Genomic DNA, 19,980 nt, shown 5'->3' on the forward strand with positions numbered 1-19,980 from the left:
TTTGCTCTCTACACCTCTGCGAGGGAAGCCAGGTTCTGGTCCCTGGTACGTCAAACAGAACTCCCGCAACTGCTGTGAATTAAAGTATGGAGCAATATCGGAGAGATAGCTACAGGGACCCTTTAGGGCTCAACAAGAAAAAGACGTTCCATTATATTCAATGCTGAGTTAGCAGATGAATATTCCTGTATTAATTGTTTATCACTAGATTAGCTGCTATAACTACTATGATTAAGCTCATTTATTTCTTAACACATTTTTTAAATTTATTGGTATACCTAACACTTCTTTGAGAGAGTTCACCATAAACCCCTTGTCCCTGTTCAGTTTATTTGTATGTGTTATATGCTGGGTTATGATGGCTTCTGCATCTTATTTGGGATGTGATGTTGCAGTTTGCAGTTTTTTCAGGATGTTCTTGAAACAAAGTGAAAAGGATCATCTGGGAACAGTATAAAATGGATTATCATTGGATAGTTGATATGGGACCATCATTTTTCTGTACAAAATTATTATGGAATAGTATGAGAATAATCATGGCATATTATGAAAAAAGTAGAAATGCTGCCTGTGACTCAGATGTCAGAGAATGATTCTTGGTTGCCCTTTGGCCATCAATGGTGCTTGGTCCTGAGGGTTTATTGCTCCTCACAGTTGTATTATCCTCCTTTGCAGTAGGATACTGTATAAGCTAGATTCCTCCTCTGCTCTCCTGTGATCATGTTTTTGGGTACCAGTTGATGCCTTCAATTTGCCTCTTTCATCTGGCTTCCATCATCATCTTCACTCATCTTATCTTCACTCGACTGTGGTGCAGGCAGACTTACATGGATCCCTGGTCAGAGATCAGAACTATAATGTGGAGATGGACCCCCTAACTGTTTTGGTGTACTGGTCATCCTTGCAATCATGTATGTGGTATAAGGTTCCAGCTTCATCTTGGCTGGCAAACAATCCCTTTTTTTGTTGGCTAAATTGCAAGTTTATTGTTGTAATTTGGAAGCTGCTCATCTCTGTGTTTAAGGGGCATTTAATTATTTCAGGGATATCTGGAGGAGCCATCGGAGAGTCGCTGAAACCATCTCGGTAAGATAGCTCCCCACCTACTGAGTCGCATTAGCCATACCAGCCCTTTATGACCTGCTGGGGACTAGGACCAGAACTTGGCCATCCTCAGAGGTAAAGGAAGTAGGGGATTGTTATGATTACTCTCACTGAGAAAACATCCAGACAGTAAGCGAAACTTACTATCTGAATGTTGAGCAAAACCTTGAGCCATCTTGAGCAAAACCAGCTCAAGGATTTGCAATATCTTGCCTAGTAGGGACTAGTTTGGAATACCAGAGTGGCTATCTTTATCACTCTGCTTGCTTTGGCTCTGGGTATGACTCAATTTTGCCTACTTAGTGTATCCATGTCTGACTGAAGGCTCTAAACTGGTTTCTCTAGTTTGTCACTGGATTTCGGATTTCTCTTCAGCTTGTCTCTGGATATGGGATCACCACAAGTGGGTTTCTCTGAATGAGAGGGATAAGCTCCTCTTCAGAGATTTTATCTGGAGACTTTTCAGGCTTCAGTACTTTAGAAGTATCTGCCATGTTGCCTTGAAAGTTTTAGCAATGTGTTCAGTGTGTGTGCTTAGACATTCTTTTTAACCTTCACCACAATGGGGCACAAGTATCTGATGAGACTGGTCACACATCAACATTTTGGAAATGGATGTTATGTTAATTAAGAGCAAATGTATTTATCTTTTCTGAGGAATGTTTGGTGTTTAGCAAGGGTGTTGCTTGGTGGTCTTTGTAATGGCAAGTAGCAAGGGCTTTGAGTTGTATATATAAAGGTACTTTCTGGTATGACCTGGTATGGGCAGTTTGAAAAGTCTCATACTGGTGCAGAATGGTGACTTGCCCTGATTGCATGATATTTTAAATTAAGATTCAATAGCATCTTTTCTTTGGTAGCAACTGCTTGTACTGTTCAGAAGAGTGCACTTAATATGTACTTAAAGATCTTTTTCACCTACAATTTTTTTTCCAGAACTAACAAGATAGGTTTAGCAAAGCAAGTTGATCTTACCTCAACACTAGCATTCTTAACTGGAGTTGGGATTCCAGAAGGAAACATTGGACAACCTCTTGCTGAAATATTTTCACATCTTGGTGTCGAGAAAAGAATGTCGTTGCACCATAATTCTGCAAAGCAGTTACTGGCAGTTGCCCGTGGGTCAGGACTTCGTGCTCATCACGGTAAGACGTAGCAATATAATAAACCCTAAATATTCTGGTCTGACAATCCTAAGTTTACAGAGTAACCACACATTCCAGAATCTTAACCATACACATATAAATATACTGTATTAGGAAACCTGGATTCTCTATTTATCCCACTTGGTAATACCTCAAACTACTCTAGGATCTTTTGCAAATTGAATAAATACAAATTTCTGGTTTGTCTGAATATCTGGCAGAATGCAACCCTCTAAAATAAAGGCCATCGGTAAACACATCCTCTCTCCATCAAATCTCGCCTGCGTCCATCCTAGCTTGCCACGTCCCCCGCCCCTTGACACCAGATCTCTCATCATTCCTGATCAATCTATATATTCCCATATAACAGTACTCTATTTGTAGGTTATATAAATGTGTCAATTTTTCCTTTACAAAAGATCTGCCTACAATGTACACATCCTTCAAAATAAACCTTTGACTTTCGGTACTACTGTACTACTGTACTAGTAGTTTCATGGTTGGAAAGATATCAGTAACACACGACCTCCCAGCAACCAAGAAACTTGTACCTCCAGGAAACAAATGTCTACTTTAATACTTTTATGCAGCTTTCTCTCTCTTAGGCAAATTGTTAATAACTTGTCACCACCAGACGATATCTTCAGAAGACAAGGTTCATAACATGGTGCAACCTCATGAAGCCTTAAGCCTTCTGAATTAAGTTAATTAACACTTACATATTGCATGGTGGAGAAAAAGTCCAGCCGTTACTTCCTCATGGAGCCTCCTGGGGTAACAAACAATGTAGGTACATCACATAAAAGTATCACACATACTTTTAGTACACACACAACACATCCTAGTACACATGAATAATTTATCTAATTCTGGTGTCCGAGTCTCAACATAACATGATATTGCTTACTTACAAACTTAATAATCATTCATATTACTCACTAATTAGACATTGCTGGCAGTTATTTAATGATTACTAAATTTGATTTTAGATTATCATTATGCAATTTATGCCAAATATTACAAAAATAAGTACTCTGTTGTTTTCCATTTCACTCAGATAATGCAGAGCTGCTCTTTGAAGAAGCAACAAGGCTTCATAAGGATGTTTTGGAGAAGCTGTACAGGAATCCTCCAGACCCAAGTTATAAGGATGCTGAAGCAGAGCGAGCGTGCAGGTTTTACCTGGAGTGTCAACAAGTGGTGTCTGAAGCTCTTGCATCAAAACTTCAGAGCTATGACCTTCCTACCATCTTCGTTTCCACCAGTGCTGTTGTTTTGGTTGGTTCTAGTTGTAAAATGAAAAATTGGTTGATCTTTGAGTTGACAGATGAGACTTAGTAACTCCTTCACATAGCTCCAATGGCTGCAAGGTGTCAAGCCTTTTTTCTCGCCAATTCTCTCATTACATCGGCCAGTTTCATTTCATGATTCATTTTGCTTGGGGAAATATTTATAGCAAGCTAAAATTTCTGTGTCTTGGGGAAGAGGCTATGTACACTATATGGATGACATAAAACAAATAGCTTAAACAATTTGAAATTGATTTCATATTTCCATTTCTTTTCTAGACTCTGACAGTAAGTCTGTGGAGACTTGGCATAGATCCTTCAGTGTCGAGGGAGTTCAATATGCTTGCCATCTGCTGGGGGGCTGGTGGCACATTTGTGGCCTGGCTTCTCTGTTGTGCAGCTGCTTCAAGTTCTCACATCTGCTACTTGCTGCGTCCAACTCCTTGGCTCCTGGCTGTGTCATTTATATACATCTTAGTAATGATACCTCAACTCTGTACTACTGGATGGAGGGAGAAATATAAAGTAAGGTGCCATAGATTTACCGTATCTTAACAGCATAATTTGTAAAATATAATTTTACAATAAATAATTTCTGGGAAGAGTCTCTTGGTAGCCTCCTGAAAGCTATCTTGCTGAGATGGCTTTCCACTTCTGGATCAAATCATTCGCAGGAGTTCTGTTTGGCCTAACAGCGACCAGAGCCACAACTTGGCTTCCCCCACTCACAGAGGTCCAGAGAGCAGGGGGACTATTATTGACACCCTCACTGGGAAAGCAGCCAGAATATCAGCAAAGCTTTATGGATAACTGCAAGGTTCATAGAAAATGAAGCATCGAAACTGCCAGATTACTGCAAACAATTCAGAAGAAACCCTGACCAAGCCAGCCATGGTCATTGATCTGCTTTGTCGGGCTTTCAGTTCGGTTTGGGTAGTTGCAGCTGTGTGGCTTGCACTGCACAGGGTTCGGACTCCTTGGGACTCCATGTTCTGGCTTCGTTCTGACTGTTTCCCTGTGGTTGACTCAACTAGGAAATTTGTCATGTTTGGGCACCTGGACGTGAATCCTTTTGCATCGACATGGCTTTGGTCATCTCCATTGTATGCAGTGCCATTCTACGACTGCGAGACCCTTGCAGTGGATGCTTTTCGGATGCAGTAATGGATTGCTGTATTCAGTGGCGGTTCTCTACCGTTGCCTTTATGCCACCAATTCTGCCTTGGTTGATGCCTTGTGGGTCGATCCTGTTACATTGGTCCCCTATTCGATGGCTTGCCTTTCTCAGGTTGTCTGCAGTTTCTTAAGTTTAACCAGCCTGCAGTCTACCCTTGTGCCCTTGATGTTCGGATGTATGGCATTCTCTCGCCAGTGTTTATGGACATGTCCTGGGTAGATATTTGGACGTGGAAGTTTTGGAGGTCGAAGAGGGTCTTGGCAGCTTGGTATTTGGTAAATGTCCCTGGTTCCAGTTGGTCATATGTGGTGTTGGGCTTGGTTTCCTGGCCAGGGGTCAATTCAGATTAGTACCTGCCATCTCCCCTCCTCCCTGGTATGTCTGTTTTTTTTTTTTTTTTGTCACTGTGGGTACAGTAGTCAGCTTCAGGGAGCTATCAAAACGCTCCTCAGAAAACCAGCATTGAATGAAATGAAACGCCTCTCAGTTAGTCCTGGTGGATCCCTCTATCCCTACCAGGTTTATTGGTTTGTCAATTTGTTGTCCATCACTTCTGGTTTCAGGTTTTTGAACTGCGTGGTGGTGGCTATCAGTATTAACAGTTCAAGCTAGGTTAGTTTGAACAAATTACTTCTAATGAATCATTTGCACAATTGTTTGGCAGTTTAAATTTTTCATTTTCTATGAACCTTGCAGTTGTTTGCAAAGCTTCACCAACTTTCCGGATGCTTACTCAGTGAGGGTGGTGAGTCTTCCTGCTTTATGTACCTCTAAAAAAAATGGGCCCTGGTTCTGGTGTCTGGTAGGTCAAACAAGACTCCTGTGACTGATGTGACCCAATAATAGGATGCCATCTCAACGAGATAGCTTTAGGTTACCTTGCGATGATTTCAGAGCTCAACATTCCCGCGGCCCGGTCCTCGACCTGGCCAGGGAGACCATGGTCTCCTTCAGAGACCAGATAGTCATGGGTCCTTACCAGAAAGAAACATTCCATTACATTACATTCTGATTTTTGTTCTTTTAATTTCTAATACAGTGACACCTCTGTTTACGAATGCCCCCTCTTTACGAATTTTTCGGGTTACGAGCCCAATTTCTTCGTAAAATTTGATTCGGGTTACAAACTTTACCTTAGAGTTACGTAGTTTGTTGATATGCGTATAGGCGATTGAGCGTGTGGTTCCTTGTGACATGGTCGCCCTTGCTTCAGTTTGCCAGTGGCTCCCACTTGGCAAACTGAAATTTGTCACTTGAGATCGCCAGGTGATGATCGTGCTTGAATTCTTTGTATAGAATTTCATTGTTTTTCAGTTTTTTTGGCTTCTAAACATAAAAGTAATTATTATATACCATGCCATGGGACCCAAGAAAGTCAGTGGTAAGGTTCAACTTAAGAAAACACATGTGAGGATAACCATAGAGAAAAAAACGAGAGATCATTCATAAACATGAAAATGGTACACAGGTTGTTGAACTAGCTGGGCAATACAACAAATCTTCAGGGAAGGAGGAGGCAGTGGAGAATGTCCCTTCCTCATTAAGAAAATATGTGCAGTATGGGAAGAACTGCAAAGTTTTGCTGAAAAGAATAACCCAGATAAAACTTTAGCAGGCTTAGAAGCATTGACCTTTTAAATGACAATGTGATGTCTCACTACAGACAAGTGTTAAAATGTAGGGAAAACAAATGTCTTTAGACAGATTCTTAGTAAGACAAGCAAGCAGTGAGCCACAACCAGGTCTTAGTTGTATGCAGGCAAAAACGTAGGCGAGAGAGTACCCCAAAGAAGTCATCAGTGCTTGATGTTATAATGGAAGGGGACTTCCCTTCCAAACGGTAACACCTCTCCTCCCCCCCTCCCTTCCTCACCGTCTTCCATTCACCAATAAGATTCATCAATAAAGGTAATAATAATTTGTACATACATGTACTATAATTTGTACTATGCTATAATTTGTACATACTATAGTACTAAATATTTGTGTGAATTAGAAATGAAATGTATTTTGAAGTCGAGATTCTTGGGAGGTGTGGAATGTATTAATTCAATTTACATTATTTCTTATGGGAAAATTTGTTTCAGGTTACGAATTTTCTGGTTAAAAACCGTCTCCGGGAATGGATTAAATTTGTAAACAGAGGTGCTACTGTAATTTATTTGATTAAAAGCATCTTCTTTCTTCCCTTCTGTTTTCCCTATTTTGTAAATTTGTTCAGAACTGGTTCTTGTTATCTCCAATTAACCCATGCATTGTGCACCTGTTTCATGTACAGTAATTTCCCAAGTGTAGCTACAGGATGAGGGCTTATGGTGTCCCATCTTCCCAGTACTCTTTGTCATATGACACTTTGAAACTACCGACTGTTTTGACTTGTTCCAACCATCAACCATTCTGCAAAAGTGAACTTTCTAATAGTTTTTCTGCAGCTTTGTTTCCTTAGTTTGAATGTATGTCATCTTGTTCTTGAAGTTGTCATTTTAAACAAGTAATCTTAACTGTTACTATTTTGTACATCGCTTGTACAAAATACAATAATAATAATAGTAATGATAAGTTGAATAATTCACTTAACCTGAAGAAGCCTGTAATACCAAAGAAGAGAAGCCACCCAGGGGCACAAGCAGGCTCACCTGGAGAAATGCCACAAGGAACTACAAAATACACAAATCTTGAAATTGATGTTCATCTAGTTCGAGATTCATCATTCAACCTTAGATTACTGGAATAATTATGATGTTTTAAGTAGGATATCTTTAAAGGTGTGTTATTATTTCTGAGAAACCAGTCTTCAACTACAGTACTTTCAAAAACACTTCTGCAGCGTTATTTACTATTGTATTTGTCCAGTTTAAAATTAACTGGAAATACATGCATGCATAATAGATGTTAGTACACTTAGATGCCTTACATATTTATTCGCAGATTATTTTGGCCAGATTGTTATTCTGTCAGGATTTGGTGGTCTAGGTAATGTTAAAAATATACAAATTTGTCTACATGACAAACGTTTCGAAATCGGTCTGTTGTGTAGGACTTCAGTTTTTGTACGGCTCATTAATGTATATATCTTAATACTTTACATCATGGATCAAGTGTGTTATTAGATAATGTATTTCTTCCACTGCATGCTCTGTGGAAATACTAACTTATAATAAACTTCATTATTTTCAGAAAGAGAAAAACACAGACTTATTGTACAGCTTCCTGCTGCTTGGGACTGGTTTGCATACCTTAAGTCTCCTGGGGACAAGTCTTGTGGAAGAGGAGCATCAAACTGCTTACTTTTTGATAAACAGTCTTCACATGGGACTCATTCTGAAGATTGTTGTCCAGAGTCTTAGAGGAACATTTGGTTCAAGTATAAAAACCAATGCAAGTATTGCAACTGATCTTCTCGGTGTTGGAAGAAAGGCGGATCGTGGCTTCTCCGACTTACCAACAAGAATCACAAGAGATGATGGAAATATTACCCTGTTACAAAGACTCTGTAAACGCCCAAACAAATTGTTGCTTCTGCTAATTGTGAGTTTGATATTAAGTAGACTAATGAGGTCTTGGAATTCTACAGGAGACAAATGGAAGCATCTCGAGGACTTGGGAGATGTTATTCGAGCGGTTGGAGGCTCTGTGCTTGTATGTGTTGTTTTGTCTGGACTCGTAATTTCATTATTTTTATTTACATGCACTTGTTTGCCATTAGTGCTTGTGACTTGTGGTTTAATATTTGGGCGGCATTTTCCTTATTGGGGAAAGGACGTCAGCAGCGGAACATTTGAGGCTCAAATGGCACATTTAGCAATCGTTATAGTATTTGTGTATGGGCTTTTTAAAGCTAAACTGATTGACTTTAAAGGCCAAACAGTTAAAACTAAAAAGGCACTGGATGTCTATGAACCTGAAGAGGAAAAAATGTGTGTTTTAATGAGATACATCTACACCTCCTTGAGTCTCCTCTGCCTTCTCCTTCAGCGAGTGGACAACATTGGACTCATGTCACTAGTGCTGGTTCAGAACTGGCTGCTCTGCTCTGTCATCTACAGACTCACTCTTGCAAAGTGCATCTCATGGGAGGTGGCAGCTCTATCAATAGACTGGCTCGCTTTTGCTCATTTCTTTTATCAGGTAAGTTGTATAATTATACCATTGTATAGTTGACCCCATTAATTGACATTAAATTTTTGTTATCATTAAACAAAAAAAATCCAGGTGTTATATATGTAATCTCTGTCGTATTAAAATTTGCAGAACAAAATTATCGTGTTAAGTAAATTTGGCATTAAATTATTTTCAGGGGAATAGCAACAGTTTAACCACTGTTGACATCAGTGCAGGCTTCGTTGGAGTCACCTCATACCATCCATTTGTCCATGGGATTCTCATAGCAACTCAAACTTTCGGGGGAAGTCTCCTCACATATCTGGCCTATTTAACGTACATCATCTCGAAGGATGAACGTAAGGAGAGGTAAGTAGGAACTTTGTAGTGTTAGTGTTATAGTTTTGGTCACAGCATTACAATAAATCACTTGAATTTTCAGCTTTCCCTGATATTTTGAAGAAAAAAAATAGCTAGAGTAATCCCATTCCATAAATATTCTAATCACATTTGTATCAACAATTTTGGACCAATATCAATCCTGTCTGCCATGTCCAAAGTATTTGAAAAGCTAATGTACAACTAACTTTAATCCTACCTAGTTTAACATAATACACTCATCTCTTGTTAATATGGCTTCAGACTCCAAAAAAGCACCAATGATGCTTTAATTAGGTTGCTTGACTTAAACATGCAACTCTTGACAAAAATGAGTACCCTATTGGTCTATATGTAGACCTGCATAAAGCCTTTGACACAGTTTACCACAATAACCTTGTTATTAAACTGCGCCACTATGATATCAGAGGACACTCGCTTTCAATCTTGCCTCAGTGACGGGCACCAGTGTGTTTGTGATAGATAGTACCTTTACACTGCTGATTAACATTGTTGTTTCACAGGGTATAATGCTTGGTCCACTCCTCTGTCATTTACATTAATAACTTGCCTGAAGTCAATTCTGTTTTTTGATGACACAACTTATATTTTCTCAAATGCTAGTTCATTTGTTCAAAGTGACAGTGAATGCTGAGCTGGAAAAAAGTCCATTTATGGCTGACCACCAACAAACACTCTCTTAACATTAAAAAATGTATTATATATTATTTGGAAATGAGTCCATTGTGCTGATCAGGATTCAATTACACACTCGAATACTGCAACCCAGTTTTAATAAACTCATTTTGCTACATACTGTCTGAAATAATAAAAAGCAAATGTTGTAACAATATTTTGAAAGGGATTTACAATTATCTTGATAGTGATTCTTACAAATAAGATCAAAATATTACTGTATAATCTTAAATATGATATTTAGAAATATCAATGTTCCCTCTTATATATTGTAGGAATCGTTTGGTGATTAGTGCACGGTTGGTTTGACTGTGGGTCATTTATTTGTTGTATCCTGTGGTGGCTCTATGCTGCTATCTGCATGCCACCACTTGTCTTGGTGGATACCTTATTGTTTGGTGCCGTTTCCTTGGTTCCCTGTTTCGAGGCTTGCTTTTCCCAGGTTGTCCGCAGTGTCAAGTCGAGCTAGCCTGCAGTCTACCCTCGGGCTGATGATGATCGTAAATATGCAGATTTTGCCACCGTTTTCTCTAATATATTATGCTGATATTCAGGCTCTCAGGTTTTAGTATTCTAACTGGGGACTGGCAACCCAGTATTTGGTTAATGTTCCTGGGCCCATTTTGTCATGTGTGGCTGTGGGTCATGTTGCTCGCACTGGTTTCTTCGTCGTCATAAGTGCCTGCTGCCTCTCATTCTTCCTGGTAAGTGCCTTTCTTTGTGATTAGTGTAGTATCAGGAAGCCACAGAGGGTTCTCTCCAGAAATGCATCAGTAAAAAAGTCCCAGAACCCCCCATCAAGCAGGTATAGATTGTAATGAAATTCCAATTTCTGGAGGAGCCCAAGTGGCTCCCTGCCCTTCTGCCAGGGCCCCTTGCCCTCCCCTTCCATGTTTGTCTGTTCATCACAAGTTTCATCATCAGGTTCAGAACTGTTGTGAGGAGCTGGAAGTCTTAAGCTGGGACCAGGCAGTCTGGTGGTAGTAATTGGTACTAATGATCTTCGATCTCATTTGTCTGAATCCCTTGATTTTTGTAATTCATTTGCATTATTCTTTTGATAGTTATTTTAAGGATTCAGTTTTGACAAACCCTCCAGTTATGTTAGTTTTGCTGACTTTCTGGAGTCTTTCTCTGGTGAGGTGGCACATTGTTACCTGCTCTCTTTGCCTCTGTGAAGGGGAACAGATTCTGGTGCTGGTTCCTGTTTGGCCTACACAACTATCCATGACTGATGTGACCATTTAGTAAGGCAAAATCTCAGGAATATACACACAGAAATCATAATAGCATGATATATCAAATGAGCAAATCCACAAGGGCCATGATGAGGGTTCAAACCTACACACGGGATGTTCCCAGCTGCGCATTAGTCAACTGTGCCATGACATGGTTGTGGCACATGATGATGTATGTCTGAGATACTGATTGTGGCACATGTCATGGCACAGTTGACTAAGGCGCAGCTGGGAACATCCCATGCGTAGGCTCGAACCCTCATCACGGCGCCTGACAGCTGGGTGGACAGCACTTCGGATTCGTAGTCTTGAGGTTCCGGGTTCGATCCCCGGTGGAGGCGGAGACAAATGGGCAAAATGTTTCTTTCACCCTGATGCCCCAGTTACCTAGCAGTAAATAGGTACCTGGGAGTTAGACTACGGGCTGCTTCCCGGGGGATGTGTAACAAAAAGGAGGCCTGGTTGAGGACCGGGCCGCGGGGACGCTAAAGCCCCGAAATCATCTCAAGATAACCTCAAGATAACGGCCCTTGTGGATTTGTTTTCAGGAACATAGTTTCATAAAGTCACTGGAGGGTTCCTCCAGAAAGTGGCATTCCATTACATTCAGTGTTGGGGTTTCGTAATAATTGTAACACTCCAGAGGGCTATTAATTGTGTACTTTTTCAGGTGGCAACAGTCGTTGAATATCTGGTGGTGTGCGCGGCTGGCTACCATCAGCCTCTATTTGGTGAATGTGGCCTGGCAGCGGCACCACCTCTTCATCTGGTCAGTGTTCACCCCAAAACTCTTGTATGAAGGGGCACATATTTTAGTGTTGTGCTTTCTTACCCTTTTTATGTGGAGTATAGAAAAGGTTTGTACTGTTCTAGAGGTGACTTATAGATTTGAATAAGGTGATTAGTTGTCATTTTGAGAGCATATAATTATTTGTACACATGGTTGCAAGAAAGTAGCAACAGAATGTTATATAATATGTATATATACAATATATATAGTATATATGTATATATATACAATATATACATATACATATATATAGTATATATGTATATATATACATATATACTATATATATATATATATACATATATATACACAACCCTCGACAGGGTTGAGGGACGAGCCTGATATGTGGGTTGGAAAGGTCACAACATTTTTGAGGTTGAAGACTGCTAAGAGTTCATGAAAATCCTTCTGTATGAGATACTGATTGAGGTCATTGACAATTAGAATGTGCTGACAGTCGTGCTGCATTAGCAGGGAGTCTATGTTGTCCAACAGGAAGTTGATTGGGCAAGCACCCTGCCATTGAGGTCTATACATTGTACATAAGAGTATTCAGGTACCAGGATTTATGCAAATTTTTGAAGAACATAATTTCTAGATGACTAGGGATGGCCACATCAGTGGGTTGGGCACAGATTTGCTGATGAACATTGCAACACCCCTGACTTGGCCCTGCCTTAGACCACAAAAATTGAGTATCATTTCTGTTACACTCATCTTGTTGTACCATTAAGAATGCTTCTATATTGTCACCCAGGCACACACATTTGTGGAGACTTTGTAAGCTATTATCAACAGGTGCATCTATGCCAAAGAATATCCATAAGGTTCTAGATATCATTCAGGATGTCAACACGAGAGCAGAAAGACAGGATGGGTGGCGTCGTAGGAATCAGATTCATGGAGGAGCTTATTGTGAGATGACACAAAAGAACAGAAGGACAGGAAGTTTCTTCGATCATCCTGAAACTGAGAACATTCTATGAATTTGTGTGCGACTGCCAGCAAGACAATGCAAGGCTGAGAAGTGCATGTCTCTGTTCCATTAAATGCCCGTGGATTAATCATGTGTGGCTAATGCATATCACAGACAGAGAATTTTCAGATTTTCTGTTTATGTAACAGGAGGAATACCATGGAGATGGGTCACATTTGAGAGTACTTACTTATTTGTAATAGCTAACCATCTATTGCTTCAATGTTTCCAAGCTCATTAGAGGCAACACCAATATGGCTGGGAACCCAGCAAAACTCAAGTTGCCTGAAATTGGCTAAAGATTGGTATTGTACAATGTTGATTCATGATTACTATTGTACAATGTTGATTCATGATTACTACTGGATGAGAAGAGTCTGAAATATAGCAAAAGTTTGGCTAAGTCAGCTAATAAAGAAGGACCAGGGCATATACAATAATTTAAGTTTGCAACAGAATTTGCTGAAGTCAGAAGCACCTCTGGCTGGACTTGTCTTGTCATCAAGTATACCACTATGTTCCAAATAGTGGCAACACTTGCCCTGGGGACTCAACAGAGTATACTCGCTCAATAAATACACACTGTTCATGATCTTTAACCACTTTGGCATAAGTGGTCTGGGTTCCTTTGTAACCATGTGTTTATGACTTTTGCAGTCTACCCTTGGCTAGGCCAAAATTAGTTGGCAACTTAGGACAATTACTCTTAAATGGTAGTGTGAGTGTGCCAGTGTTGTTGAGCTGTCAAAATACCTAAACTCATATTCCAAGTTTTTCCAGCATGAACTACGATTCTTCGTTAACTTCTTTGTTAGTTATATGAACATGATCAAAGTCCCACATTTGGCAAAAGTCGTCTTTCTATGAAAATTTGTCTGCAGTTTCATTCTTCTGGGAATAATGATAATGAGCATCAGTGGCACCTACGAGATCAAGTCAACTTCAACATGAGTTTACTGGGATCTTGACTTGTATTATGCACTGTGTAGTGAAATTTATTAGACAATAGGTTAATTTCCAGAACATGTTTTTATTATGGCTGGACAATATCTTAAGTGATCAGCACTGATAAGAATCCCTAGATATGTTCCCAGAGTATTATAGGAATCTGCCAGATGGTAATCCATCCATAGGAATCTGCCAGGTGGTAACCCTTCCATAGGAATCTGCCAGGTGGTAACCCTTCCATAGGAATCTGCCAGGTGGTAACCCTTCCATAGGAATCTGCCAGGTGGTAACCCTTCCATAGGAATCTGCCAGGTGGTAACCCTTCCATAGGAATCTGCCAGGTGGTAACCCTTCCATTTTAATAGACTTGAGCTTTGGCAATATCCAAGCAACTGTTAAGCACTTTGTCAAATATAGATATTGTTCTTAAAAGGTGTTACTTTGCACCCGCAAGATATGTAAACTTGAAGGTTGTAAGATATTAATCTTATTTTATAGTCTGTTTACATGAGACAGTTGATCGAGTCCCAGCTGTGTCTGGATACCAGTGACAGGATGAACAATCCAGCTGGGTTTTTTCCTATTAGGAAGGGGTGTTGTACATGCTGCTATATATCAGTATGTTGACTCACAGGATAAGTGATTACTGCCCAATAAACCAGCCTCCTGGACAGAATTACTTACTGTTAAGGTTTAAGAAGGGATTTTGCTGGATTAAACAGATGTATAGCAGTCTAAATGAAACTTACGCTTTTAAGTATAAAGTGAGTGACATTTAGCCTTCCACTGTCTGCTGGCCATGCATATATACTTCTCTGCTGCTTTTTGTATATAAAGGTTGCTAGTGCAATTTAGTTGACTAGTTTGACCAACCATCCTGTGAGATGAGGATATTACGTCAACTTCTAACTATCTCAGCAGATTCATGGACTATCCTGGATGAAACTGACTTTGAACACCCAGGACATCAAATAAGGATATGAATAAATCTGGATTTAAATAGCTTGTCATCAAGCCTTCTTTTTTGTGGCAATAATTCCATAATAAAATCTGATATATCCAATTGGATATCACTCCCAATTAGTTGTTTTATTTCATCCTGTAGAGCTGCTTCACCAATATACACAACTAGTTATTAGTTTGTATTCCCTCAGTCATGTTGATATTTCTAGAAAAAATATATAGAAGACCAGTGATATAGAATACTGTATCTGAAAAAGGCCTGATGATGATGATAGCTTGATGGGTGATTCATTTAAAAGAAAACAAAGAAACCATTCTTTTAGAAATGATTTCATCTAGAATAGGTGTGGACATCAGGCAAGGCAGTAAGTTGCAGTGAGTGCAAGGATGAACACCTAGGATATGTCTTGATAATTTCCTAGATATACAATTTAGCTTGCCAAAGTCAGCATTTTGTAGACCCTATTACTATACTTTTAACCAGGTACCAAGAGAACCAAATTCAATTAACTTAATTGATCTATTGTTACTGCCTTTTGTACATGATATATTCACATCATATTTAATCATATGATATTGCTGGTACTAGAACTATTGCTTGGATTTAAATTTCTATGCATAACACTGTAATATTACACATTAGAGTCAAATCATTTAGGCAATAATTTACTTCATTTTTAATACTAGATACAAGGTGGTATTAATTAACATGCCATCCTCCGTCTATCTCACCCTCACCTTCGTGGTTGGAAATTTATGGTCACATAGCCATAAATATTTACAATGTGTTCTTAAACCCATTGTGATACTTCCCCCATTCATCACAAGCTAACACATGCACCAAAGTGCACGCACCCATGCACACGTGCACAGTTCACTTAGCAATCGGTGGTAGATGGAACATGTTAAGCGAGAAGGTTAGTGGTGGAGGCCAAAACTGTTAGTCGTTTCAAAGCATTATATGGCAAAAAGTACTGGGAAGATGGTACATTACAAGCGTAGTTCTCATCCTGTAACTACACTTGGGTAATTATAATTATACACACACTAGTGCTACATAGTCTTCCTGGCTTGGTGCCTTCTTTTGATAATTACTGTACTTGCACACACACACACACACACACACCATGAATGTACTATGGTACTTTTCCCAACTCTTGCAACAATATATTGTGATTAAGGGAGGTGTTTAGGAGCCCAATATGCCACAACCGCCACCACATCAACATGAAATGAGTCGCAGGTGGGTGTGGGGTAGGGTGGTTGCATCAGGTAGCAGCCAAACGAGCCAACTCGCCTGTTTAGAAACAGCAGCAATCAAAACACGTCAGCTCACCCTGGTGTCTAGCACCAAACCAATTCCATGTATGATTAACCATCCTGTGAGATGGGGATATTAGATTAACTCATAGCTAGTTTGTTATATACAGTATACTCTATAATCCTTCATATCAAATAGGGTAGCAGCACATCGTGTTAATAACAGCCTGTGTTAATAAAAAAATTATAATTTTCATACCTTCAAATTCTCCATTGTCATGTATCATTATGTATGTACTCTTACTTAAATAATAATAATATTATTAACACAGTATATTATTTTCAGATTTTTAGTGGTTTACAGTTGGTTAGCCTGTATTGGTGTTTGTTGAGTGTTGGCAAACCTGGTTAGAGGAGGACTCGGCTTGTCAACAAGAGTTGCGGGTGTATCCAGATGTCCTCATTTATTCATTTACTATACAAAGGTACAATGGCTTATGAGGGTACATACATTGGTGATTGGTGGTACATTCTTGAAAAGCCACTAAAAACTCTAAAACACAACATTCAAGCCATACCTCATCATAAACATTGACAAGCCAGTGACCATCTCCCAACATTACCACCCGTGAAGCCATCAGGTGAAAACCTTCACAAGCTTTTTATTGACATGTCAGGTGAGTATGAAAACAACTCTCTTGTAATTTAATTGCCACAGCTCAGAATTCAGTGATATTACAGTTACTCCTGTGATTCAAGTCATATTTTGTAATCAGTAGCATACAGCATAGGATCACTTGCTTCTCTAGCAGTGAGAGGTTAGTGAAGACCCTAGGTTCTCATGGTGTCACATTTTATTTATAGTTATTAGTAGGAATTCATTCTGCAACAGGAGTTAACTTGTGTGGTAGCCTTATATTTCAGAAGGCCACAAGTTAGCTGCAGTTATATTCCTAATTACTCAGTTGCTTAAAGGAGTTGCAGTGTATTGTTCCAGTGCATAAGTACAGGGGCAAAGAGGACAGGGTCAAGAAGTGTAATATCCTGCCAGTGACACCTAGTGAGGTACAACTTGTGAATGAGGAGATACTTCAAGCTTTCGCATGCCTAGTAAGACATGCCAGGATAACAAGGGCACATGAGACAGTAGATAGGGAAAGGGTAGGGGATGCTGGACATTTAAATGGTAGCTAATCTGATCCTCTCTTTTTCCCCCTTGTAAGTTAACATTGCTACAGAACAAGGTAGGGATTATTATTATTTTGAGTGTACATTTATTGTCTATGACTGTGATCATGAATTGATGACTTGAGAGATTGCACCAGAGGTGTTTATTGATTTTGCTAAGAATTATTTTGTGTGCCAAAGCTTAGTGAAGCTAAGCTGTTACATGGCTTGTGTAATTACAGTAACTTTGACATTATTATTTGAGTGCAGGGATTAAGTGAAAAGCCTTGTCAATTATTTCTTAAAGTCTTTTCGATTTTCTAGCAATCTGTGTCACTCTAGTGAGCGAGTTAAAGTAAATTCTGGCTCCATCCAGTTCTGAGCAGCCTAATGGGCAAGTTGCCCATCAAAAATTGTGATATTTCAGTTGACACTGGCTTTAAACTGTATCATATGCAAGTTTCTATGTTCATTAAATGTAATTCTATGACATTAAGTTTCCATAACTCATCTCTCGCCTCATCATTTCTTTCCCAATGTTCAAGCCGAGTCTTCACTGTCCATATAAACTACACTGTGGGGAATACATGTGTGGGGGCAAGGCTTGAGACTAAGTATAATTGTTGGCTAATGTCTAGGGTAGTAGGTTACTCTTGTATAGTGTTAACACCAGTCAATAGGCCTGGTTCCAGTGTGTTTACTGACAGTGCAAAAGCGGAGTGCCACAGTAATTTTGTGAGCGTTGAGGGGTCCAGTATTAACCTTCCCATTATTTACTATGGCTACACTAACAGCCCCCCCAAACTTGGTGCCTTCTTTTGATAATTACTTACACTAACAACCCTGAAGATTAGGTATTCTTGTCATGTGATATACACTGAGTGGGGAAGCTCCAGCACCTCGCTCATTAAGGTTGATGAGATGTGCGACGGCCAACTGGTGGAGAATTGTCCCTGTATTCCCCCACTCTACCCCACTGCACTTGGGGGGGACCCACGGTGAATCTGGTATCTCCTGAGATACTAGGTACTAGGGATCCCTGTGGCAGCAAATTGCAAAGGGGAAATGTGCAACAACCTTCAGTGATGCCAACCTGTCCCTCCTCTCGACTACATTTACACTACATCTTCACTGATACCATCCTTTTTCCACCACCCTAACCCCCTTTCCCTGGCTACTCTCAAACTGCCTCTCCATATTTCCTTGTAAACAAAATCATTTTTTATCTTTTATCATACAGTATTGACTCATTGTTAAGGACAGGAATGCCATTAGGCTTATCAAACTTTCTCCCCAGGAGCATAGGCCAACTAATGACCTTCCTGAGGTTGTAACCCACAGCATTTATCTAACTCTTGGGCACCTATTTACTTCTAGGTGAACAGATGCATCATGTGTTAATGTGCCCCAAAAATCTATCCTATTGCAGGAATGGAATCTGGAACTTTTCGGTTGTGAACTGACACTGCTGACTTGTGCTACAGGATCCGTATGTTTTGCCTTTTCTTTAGTTTTGTCTTTTCACTTCGTCTTTTTTATTCTCTCTACCTGAATTTTCTTACTTACAGATTTGGGGAAAAAAAAGTCTCTGTCAAAAGATGATATGTGTATTTGGTGTCATTACACAGTAGATTTATATACAGGTATACACAGGGGGGTATGGGGTGTTGGGAGGACTCTTACAAGCATATATAAGGGCAGCAGGGTGTTGAGTGCTGGGAGGACTTGTACAGGCATACATAAGGGGGCGGCAGTGTGTGGAGTGTTGGGAGGACTCACACGTGGATGCTGTAGTCGTTGCCACTCCCTGGGGTGAAGCTCCGCCTGGAAAACAAAAATTTCTACATTGTATTAATGTGATTATTCTGTGAATGAAAAAATATAAATATGTAATTATACAGAACACAAGGACAAGATGGTGTTCTTAACCTGACAATTTAGGGGGAAAACATAATTATGAATTAAAACCACTGTTCTGTGCACACTGTGATGTGAGGAAAGGGGACGTGCAGACTAACACATCAAGTTTGTTAGTACGTCATAAGATTCAAAACTCGCACGCAGTAGGTTGGGTAGCAGATGGAGACCTGAGGCCTCCAGTGAGCATCTGCCATTTTGTAAAATATTCCTGGCATGCCACATGGCTGTCAATAGGCTCAGTTTGAAGTGAAAAATCATAGTTGATACATGCGCATCTAGCTTCCAGTCTCAAATGGGTTTGCGTGACTGAAAAATCACTGTCTTAAGATGAAATTCAAGACACATTGTTTGAAGAGGACTGTACTAGTGATGTTGACGACCCAAAGCCATAACACAAGTACCAGATATGAGTGGTACTGTCATTGAAGGCATGGATACAGGGAGTGTGTGCAGGAACAAAGGTGGATGTCTTTAAAAGGCATTTATGGTAATTAGGTTTTTGCAAGAAGTGCTGGGCCAACTGGGTTGTAGCAGATATATGGGCCTGCGGGCCACTCCAAGCAACAGCCTGTTCGACCAAGATATCACAATTCGAGCCTGGCTCCATGCTGGACTCGGGGAGTAGAACAACTCCCGGAACCCTCTCCAGGTATGCTCCAGTACACGGTTCTCACCAGTCCTGCTGTGCCAGCCAAGGTCAAAACCCCACCCATTATCCTCACCACCTGTACCATCTGCCATTCCTGAACAATGTGATAATGTAGATGATGAGTCTTTTTTTCTGGGTTCAGTGACACTGGTTCTGATACAAGTGGCATAATTTAAGTG

The 19,980-nt window shown here is 40.0% G+C and overlaps 2 protein-coding genes and 1 long non-coding RNA gene across 13 annotated transcripts in view; 1 reads left to right on the plus strand and 2 right to left on the minus strand.

Annotated features, from left to right (window-relative positions):
- The window catches only part of LOC138349880 (uncharacterized), a 609,089-nt gene that overhangs the window by 332,178 nt on the left and 256,931 nt on the right, over positions 1 to 19,980 (minus strand). The gene's annotated exons all lie outside the window — the stretch shown is intronic.
- LOC123771937 (phosphatidylinositol glycan anchor biosynthesis class G) overlaps positions 1 to 19,980 on the plus strand; it is a 74,817-nt gene that overhangs the window by 48,950 nt on the left and 5,887 nt on the right. For 5 of the 11 annotated variants that reach the window (XM_069337840.1, XM_069337842.1, XM_045764762.2 and 2 more), the window contains exons 7-12: positions 2,041 to 2,249; positions 3,307 to 3,527; positions 3,818 to 4,063; positions 7,893 to 8,843; positions 9,013 to 9,185; positions 11,799 to 14,922. In XM_069337840.1, the coding sequence (XP_069193941.1) occupies positions 2,041 to 2,249; positions 3,307 to 3,527; positions 3,818 to 4,063; positions 7,893 to 8,843; positions 9,013 to 9,185; positions 11,799 to 12,024 (2,026 nt within the window). In that variant the 3' untranslated portion in view covers positions 12,025 to 14,922. Of the gene's footprint in view, positions 1 to 2,040; positions 2,250 to 3,306; positions 3,528 to 3,817; positions 4,064 to 7,892; positions 8,844 to 9,012; positions 9,186 to 11,798; positions 14,923 to 16,411; positions 16,743 to 18,661; positions 18,722 to 19,980 lie in introns of those variants that run through there. The other 6 variants (XM_069337843.1, XM_069337844.1, XM_045764763.2 and 3 more) reach the window with 2 other exon arrangements.
- LOC123771936 (cell adhesion molecule Dscam1) overlaps positions 18,824 to 19,980 on the minus strand; it is a 138,032-nt gene continuing 136,875 nt past the window's right edge. The window contains exon 32 of the mRNA XM_069337449.1: positions 18,824 to 19,056. Within this exon, the coding sequence (XP_069193550.1) occupies positions 19,008 to 19,056 (49 nt within the window). The 3' untranslated portion in view covers positions 18,824 to 19,007. The remainder of the gene's footprint in view (positions 19,057 to 19,980) is intronic.

The sequence above is a fragment of the Procambarus clarkii genome, chromosome 38, assembly GCF_040958095.1.
Source record: "Procambarus clarkii isolate CNS0578487 chromosome 38, FALCON_Pclarkii_2.0, whole genome shotgun sequence".
In the NCBI taxonomy this organism is placed as follows: domain Eukaryota; kingdom Metazoa; phylum Arthropoda; class Malacostraca; order Decapoda; family Cambaridae; genus Procambarus; species Procambarus clarkii.